The 8,086-nt window shown below is 37.0% G+C and overlaps 1 protein-coding gene across 1 annotated transcript; it reads right to left on the bottom strand.

Annotated features, from left to right (window-relative positions):
- Nucleotides 1–2,582: 2,582 nt before the first annotated feature.
- Nucleotides 2,583–7,698, bottom strand: LOC103466122 (uncharacterized). The gene is made up of 4 exons (XM_008411500.2): nucleotides 6,838–7,698; nucleotides 6,534–6,737; nucleotides 4,401–4,589; nucleotides 2,583–3,578 (listed from the first exon to the last, which is right to left on the bottom strand). The coding sequence occupies exons 2-4, from the start codon at nucleotides 6,724–6,726 to the stop codon at nucleotides 3,268–3,270; spliced, it is 693 nt and encodes a 230-aa protein (XP_008409722.1). The 5' UTR covers nucleotides 6,727–6,737; nucleotides 6,838–7,698; the 3' UTR covers nucleotides 2,583–3,267.
- Between the last annotated feature and the right edge of the window lie 388 nt (nucleotides 7,699–8,086).

Genomic DNA, 8,086 nt, shown 5'->3' with positions numbered 1-8,086 from the left:
TCCAGCATCCGAGCGCTTCCTTTCCCTCCTGGGAAGGTGCGAGAGGAAAAGTAAATAATGAATTTGGATTCAATCCGTTGTCTGGTGGTCCAAATACTCTGCAGATCTCCGAAATTAATGCTGTGGATGCATGAGGTAAGTGTTTCAGGGAGGAAGCAGATGTAGAGTTGGCAAAGAAAAAACAGTGCTTCACTAGGCATGCAAAATCTGGCAGAGTGATGGACAATTGTGTGAATGGTAAAGCATCTTGTTCAACCCCCCAAAAAACATGAGCTCCTGTTTTACCCTTAGGTTTAGGTTTTTGTTTTAAAGATTGATACCCATTTTAATGTTTAGTCTTTCTCTTTTGTAGGTCAACTGACTTCACCTCAGGCAGACCAAGTTTTGTTAGATGAATACTACAGAAAGCAACAGAGCAACATCTTAAACAATGTGTCATGAACTGAAATTACACAAGCACAAGTTTTCAAATGAGTATTTGAACCATGTAAAAGAAGAAGAGTACAAAATACATTCTAAAAGTAAGACATCTGCATTGTTTATATGGAAGCAGGACAGCTATGTTTTTGTTTGGGCATGATGTTTGCATTTTCACCAGTATTCTGATGTACTTTCATTGAACATACATTTACAACTTTGCAACTTTGCGTCAGTTCCATTGTCCGAACCTGAAAATGATCCAATCTTTACCATGTTCTAAAAATATTAGTCTAACCTCAAGTGTACAAAAAGCACAAATCAAAGATCCACACCATTATTTTTGAAACATCTGTAACCAGGGCCCTAAATTCAGTGGGCAGGTTTACCTGAGGATATTTCTTCTGCTTCATATGCAAACATGTACAGTAGTTTCTCTTAGATAATATAAAATAGTTGACCTTGTAAAAATTGCTAAAAAAAAAAAAAATAAAAATACTAGTACAAATTTTTAGGTCACTTGGACTATGTGTTTAGTCCTTTTGAGAAAATCTATTGTGACACATGTCACATACATGTAAATACGTCAGAGTAAATCATTTCAGCTCCGTTAATCCTTTTTTACGATGAGTGCAACGCTGCTGAACAAAGTGAAACAACACTCATTTTTATTTTAACACATGAAAGTTTGTCTGCTCTGAAATCTTCTCACATCTGTGAAGATTTCTTGAAGTGCACTTGAGAAGCCACGAAATGCTTTGATGAAGCTCATTTTAATGGGGAATGCCTAGGGAAAGAAAAACCCCAAGTTGCTGTTCCTCTGCTGCAGCGGAGAGGTCCGTGATAGTTAAAAGGCTTAGAAATTGCATATTAACTGCACCTCAGATCAGAGCCCACGTCAGAACCTGAGAAGAAGGCAAATCTCAACATCCACTCTTTATAGGAGACTCAGAAGTTATACTTAAACTGCTAAAAAGACTCTTTTGAGAAGACAAGAACATCTTGAGCCACAAACAACAACAAAAATCCCTTACAAAAATATATTTATTATTTGTTTGTTTTGTTGTTTGTTTTTTTCCCTGCTGGTGTTTACGGTTGTTCTGTTGAATTAAAATGTTTATATTCCAGATTATCATTTTAGAAAATTATTTAAAAAGCCATGGCTGAGATAGAGTTTCCAAATAAACCCATTGTCTAGTTGGATCCACTTTTTACTTTAGAACTGCGCTAGCTCTTCAAGGGCATCGATTCAACAAGGCTCCAGAAACATTCCTCAGACATCCCAATTCTTCATATTGACATAAAAGTATTGCAGTGCTTCTGCAAACTTGTCAATTGACCATCCAGCATGCAGAGCTTATGTTCTCATTCTGTTAGATTGGGATTTGATCATTGTGGGAGGTAGTAGGAGTTTTGTAATATTCTGTTGGAAGTAGACAACAGAAGGCATGATATGGACACATATCAAATTAGTAAAAGGGGCTCCATTGTGTCTCGAGAAAAATATACCCCAAGCTAATACTATCTATTTCCACAAGGTTAAAATTTAAACATAAAGAAGCGTAGGTCAATACTTTTACTTATCTCAAATTTTGACCTTACCATCTGAATATCAAAGCTGTAATTGACCCTCATCAGATTAGGCAATTTTTGCCCAATTAGTCCAGTTTAGATGAGGCCAGATTTCTTTTTTTTTCCAAGGGAGAGGAGCTCCATTGACCCTACACTGACTTTTCCTGCTGTAGTGTATTAGCTTGATGTTTTGTACATTCAGACATGGTATTCCACACGCATTGGTTGTAATGAGTCTTCTCTCTTTTTTTTCAAGGCACTCTGCTCATTCTCCTGTGACCTTTGACATAAGCAATGATTTTTCATTCATAAAACTGCAGCTCACTGATTATTTCTCATTTGGATTAATAACTTTAAACATGTTTGGCAATACCAAATATTATCCTCAATTTGAACTTAAGCACGTTATCTTCGCTAGATGCCTAAGTGCCCAGAGTTGCTGCTCTTAGTAGAATTTCCACTTGTGTTAACAAATAACTGAGCAGGAATAACTAATAAAGTGGCCTGTGAGTTTATTTGGCCGTCACAGTGTGCAGTACTTATTAAATGGCAGAATATTCTCTAAATACCAGAACAAAGTAGAAACAGAAGAGTTCAAATTAGATCTCTTTTATTAAAACAACAAAATAACACAACACAATTTTCAGCACCATTTGTTTTAAAGCTTGATTTGCTTACAATAACAAATCCACCGTTCTTTGCAAGAGATTGAAAGTGCTTATACAAAATCAAGTGTTACAGTTCTTAAACAAGACAGCATTTGTCTAAAGTTCTCCCAGTACATTGCAGCAGTGATGCTTTCAGGGAAGCGTCACTGACTGAATTTTTAAAACAGTGTTTATTTTACTTTATTTTTCTTTTCCGACAAAAGGCCCATGCACACCTGGATCTGCTCCAGGCAGAACATCAGAACCTTGCAGTCTTTTCTACAAGTAGTACTGTAGTTCAGGGATCCTCAAACCCAGACCTCGAGGTCCAGTGTCCTGCAGGTTTTAGATGCTTCTCTTCTTCAACACACCTGAGTCAAATAATCAGGTCATTAGCAGGACTCTGGAGAGCTTGACTGCGCTGGGGAGCTAATTCAGCCATTTGATTGAGGTGTTTGTTACAGGTCACCTGGCCTCGAGGTCAAGATGTGTGGACCTCGGCTAAAGTTCCTTAGTGTACTTAGATTGTATTTCTKTCCATACTGAAACAATCTGGAGCTGACAGCCCTCAATCTAGCTGTTTTACCAAGCTAGATGGATTCTCTACCACATCCTTACTTATAAAGTGCATTCAAGGCACTGACATGAACCTTTGAGGAGCCAAAATGCTTTTGTTGTGAACAGGTTTATAACTCTCACTAAGAGGCCTTTTGGTGGCTTTATATTGAGGGGCACTCAATGTCTCCACAGCCTTCTCTAAGTCTGGCATAATGTTGGGCACAACAGCTTGCTCTGCAATAAATACCACTGTCTCCACCACCAATAGAAGGATCCAACCCAAAGCCCCCAGCCAGTAGGAAAGACCGAGGCTGGAGAAGTCTTGATTGTTAACCTTCTGGTGCTCGTAGGTGAATAAAGACCAGCTCAGGAGGAAGAAGAAACCTGTGGACAGATGGAGTCAAATTAAGCTACATTAGTACTAAAAGAAAAAGACATTACGTTCAAATATTACATGCTCACAGCCTCTGAGAAGAGTTTGCATAGTGATGAAACGCAATTTCCCGGACAGTAAAAACTCTCTTTAAAAACTGTTGCCCTGCAGGGTATGTAAATGAGCAATAACATGAAAGGATTCCTGTAGGTGTGGGTCTCATAGGAACTGCATAAACCAAAAGGCTATTTGAAGGTTAGCTGAATGTGGGTGTTTTAGGACATTTTTTTTATATATGTCTAACTCAACATTATCAATGTGAAACACAGTGCAATGTGTGTGTAAGTGGATGGCAAAGCATAAAAGTACAGCAGCTACTTCCTGCTAGTTTGTATTTTCAGGTTTCCTTAATCGTATTGGTTATTATAATTGGATTGAACAAGACTCTGTTATTGGACTGAATATTAATATTAATATTGTGACTGACATGAGTTAGACTTGTTTTGATGACTTGTTTAATGTTTTTATTTATTTGATGATTTTCCCTGTTTTCCTTTAGTTGCGTTTTATATTTTGCTGTTGATTCTTTTCTTTTTAATTAAATTTCTTTTTTGCCCCTGGTCACCACCTCTTTGCAATTGGGCAACTTGTAAATGCGATCTATGAAGCAAATGGACACTTTACATGAAGATTAATGTATTGGACAGAATATAATCAATGCACTGGACAGAATATAATCTGTTTTTAAAGTCTTAAGGTTCACTGAAATTACTCATGGTGTGATTTTGTCCTGTGTCAACTATGCTGAGTGGCACTGAGTTGAACTGAATTACCTGTGGAGGCCATGGTGAGAAACAGCAAGGTGGTGGGAAGGAGAGCCTGCCCGGCCAGGAGGAGAGCCCGGGTGTTGGAGTAGGAGTGCACTGTCTTAGACGTCCAGCAGAGGGCAAACACAAGACACAGAGCTGCGGTGCTCAAAGCCATCAATAACGAAATGACTCCAAATACTCTCTCTGCCTCCTCTAAAATTGGAAAACACAGAAGATGCAAAATGAAAAATGTTTAGTTAAACCATATTAATAATAATTAACGCATGAAAAAGGTTTTCTGTAACAGTCACACCAGTTAATAATGCTGTTTAAAAATGTTGTTCCTCCATGGGTTTTGTTCAGATGTTTTAGCTATAAGCTACACATCTTATAGCTAAGATGTTTAGCTATCTTATAGCTATAAGCTAGACATCTTATGTTGAGCTCATATCTGAGCACATAATCAATGATAATCAGATGGTCAAGGATTTAAAAATATATATTATTAATAAATCTTTCACACTTTTATAACCTTGAAAAAGATGCAACATTAATTTTAGCTTAACATGTCTGTTTAGTAATCAAACTGCTTATCACGTGAAAGCATGAGGCTAGCATGTGCTTTTCTGAAGAGGTAGCTAGTTAGTAAACAACTAATTTAGCAGCTAACTCTACAGTCTCTTACAATTTTTTATTTTGCTCAAATTACCTCATAAGTAAGCATAGTCCTATTAAACTTTGGATTGTAATGTCCTTTGTTATTTTGTACAGTATAAGTACAAAATAACACAGCCCTTCACATCAAGGGCTGGTGTGATTTCTCAGAGTGAAATGACCATGAAATTATATAATAAATTGTTTTAAATAAATAACTGAACAAAAAAACCTATCTTCTCTTGTATTCAAATATTTATTCCAACTGCTTAAAAAGAGTAGAACATTAATATACAGTTGGTATATTGTTATCAATAATGTTTCTTTTGGCTATTTGGATTTTGGTAAACACTCGTAAAAAACAAAACAAACAAAAAAAAAACACGAATATTTTAGTGGCAGTTTTTAGGAGTGTATTGCGTAGAATACTTTTGCTATTAATTAACCGGGTTATTTACTAGGGTAGTGAGCTGCACACATGCTGCTCGTGGCTTGACAGCTGTGTGACCTGCATTCACTCTTAACTCAAAAAATAAAAGTACTAAATGGAGTCTTATGCCACAGGAGGTTTTGTGTCAAGTTGTATCTACGAGATAGGAGTTTGATGTCAACAGCTGTTTAGTACTGCTACCTCAAGCAAATACAAAACATGGGTCCCTTATCTAGTGCTCTGAAAAAACAACATCATACGGAGGCTGAAATAATTAAAAAATAAAATTCAACGTGGTTTTCAAACTTTTATGACACATTAAAGGTTGGAGGTGAGGTAAACATGGCTGATTTAACATCAAAAATTTGCTTCCAGTATTTTATTTTATTTTTTTCATAAACCATCTCTGTTGTATTTCTATAATTGGTTTGGGTAATTCACAGATCAAGCATTCTGTTGCTATAAAATCATTTGGAGTTGAACTAACCTAACCTTAATCTGATCATTTTATATACACTGCTCAAAAAAATAAAGGGAACACTTAACACAATATAACTCCAAGTAAATCAAACTTCTGTGAAATCAAACTGTCCACTCAGGAAGCAACACTGATCGACAACGGGGACCCTCGTGGGGTCAATCAGTGTTGCTTCCTAAGTGGACAGTTTGATTTCACAGAAGTTTGATTTACTTGGAGTTACTGTATATTGTGTTGTTTAAGTGTCCCCTTTATTTTTTTGAGCAGTATAGTTCACCAGAAAAATAAAGTTAGATCTGAATGACAAAAACGAGTTCCAGCATGTCTCCCTCAGAGCCAGTAATGAGCATCAACAGATGCAAGGATACAATTTTCTGTTTGCAGGCTCAGACATGTTTCCTGCTGCTGGGAAGTGTTTGGGCAAATATTCCTCCTCACATTTATCCTCACCAGTGACTGAAAAACAACTATCCAACTCACAAGAGTGACTTTAAATAAGCACCTATGTGCATGTTTATTAAGTTACTCCATTCACCTAAGCCACAGTGACAGGTTTCGACAGATTTCCAACAGACTGAAAATAATTTTTGCTCACCACATAAGGGAATGTCGTCTCCATGCCTCTCCTGGTTGCTGCTGTTATTGTTCCAGATTAACCATCGTCTTTTGTCTTTCAGCCAGTGTGGTGTGCAGATAGAGTAGCACACACACACACAACCTGCGAGTCCCAGACAGGACTGAGCAAATCTGAAGCGGCTGATGGAGTCTCCCAACTCAAGAAGCTTCATTTTTAACCAGTCTGAAAGTGGAACAGAAAGCAGTAGGGATAAATAGCAGTTTTAAAAAACAGAAGTGTTTTAAAGTTAGCATTTAAATCATTTAAAACTGTGTGAACTTACCTTGCTTGCTGGTAGAATAGATTCAAGAGTGAAGATGTGAAGTTTAGGTGAACGCTACTGTACCTACACAACCGTGCGAACCCGTTTCAACAAGTTGGTATTGTGTCTTCACTGCTGGTGACTACAAACCCTCTCTGACAGATGAAACCTTAGTGTAGCTCCACCTCCGCTGCAATGGAAACTCCCCCTCGTCAGTTTAGAAATTTCCCCTAGAGTTCTCCACTGAAACCCACTTTAGAGAAAGTGAAAGCTGCTATTTAAGGAAGCAGACTTTGATTTGTTATTAAAAAGCAGTACAGAAATTAAACATTTAAGGGAAGTTTAAAGATGAGTTTAAAATCTGGGGAAACATTGTAGACACAACAAAAATGTGAAACAAAAAAAAAACAAAACATGGCAATAATTGTCTTTAGAGATGTAACATTTTGACATCCCCCCCCCCACACACACACACACACACTTATAAAGCGTGGGTGTCATCCGCTCATTATGCATGACAACACATAAGAGGAAATCCCACTGTCAATTGTTACAGTGGATGACTGTGTTGACACTGAACGCGTAGGTGACCTAAGAGGTCTCTCCTCCTCGTCACGTAAATACCACCCTTTCTTTTTCCTTTGTTGTAACGGAACGGCACCCACAGCCCACCCAAACAAAAACTTTCAACAACTTGACACTGATTAAATTGTAGATTAAGAAAAACAGGTACATCCAAATGTCACCAAAAAGTTTTGTTTGTTTTTGTATTTCAGTAATCCAATTCAAGTGGAGCTCTACAACACAGATTCAATTAACAAAGAGTGACATATTGATTGAAAATGTATTTTCGATCGAAAATTGATCGAAAATGTATTTTTGATCAATTGTTGCTACTTCTTATTGTCAGAAATAACTCCCACAATAATTAAAATTAGAAATAATTTGGTGACACTTTGACGGGGTGTGCATAAGACTGACATGACTGTCATAAACAGGACATAACACCTGCCATGAACATGAAGAAGTCTTTATGAATGTCTATGACTGTTGTCATGAAGTGTAAAATAATGACACTTTTAATGCAAAGTTGCTCTAAAAGTTGCATTAAAAGTTTAAAGTGTCAACATTTAATTATTTTGTAAATAAAGACACTTTAATGAAAACTGGCACTAACTTTTAGAACAACTTTGCACTAAAAGTGTCATTATTTACCAAATTACACTTCATGACAACAGTCATAGACATTCATAAAGACTCATGACAGGTG

Source organism: Poecilia reticulata, linkage group LG6 (assembly GCF_000633615.1).
Source record: "Poecilia reticulata strain Guanapo linkage group LG6, Guppy_female_1.0+MT, whole genome shotgun sequence".
NCBI lineage: Eukaryota > Metazoa > Chordata > Actinopteri > Cyprinodontiformes > Poeciliidae > Poecilia > Poecilia reticulata.
This window is presented reverse-complemented; position numbering and strand designations above follow the sequence as displayed.

Excerpts from the sequence above, each read along its gene's own strand:
- LOC103466122 (XM_008411500.2), bottom strand. The coding sequence starts at position 6,726 with ATGAAGCTTCTTGAGTTGGGAGACTCCATCAGCCGCTTCAGATTTGCT. Across the intron at positions 4,590-6,533 it reads AGACGACATTCCCTTATGTG|AGGAGGCAGAGAGAGTATTT; the intron begins GTGAGCAAAAAT and ends TTCCAATTTTAG. Across the intron at positions 3,579-4,400 it reads TCTCACCATGGCCTCCACAG|GTTTCTTCTTCCTCCTGAGC; the intron begins GTAATTCAGTTC and ends ATCTGTCCACAG.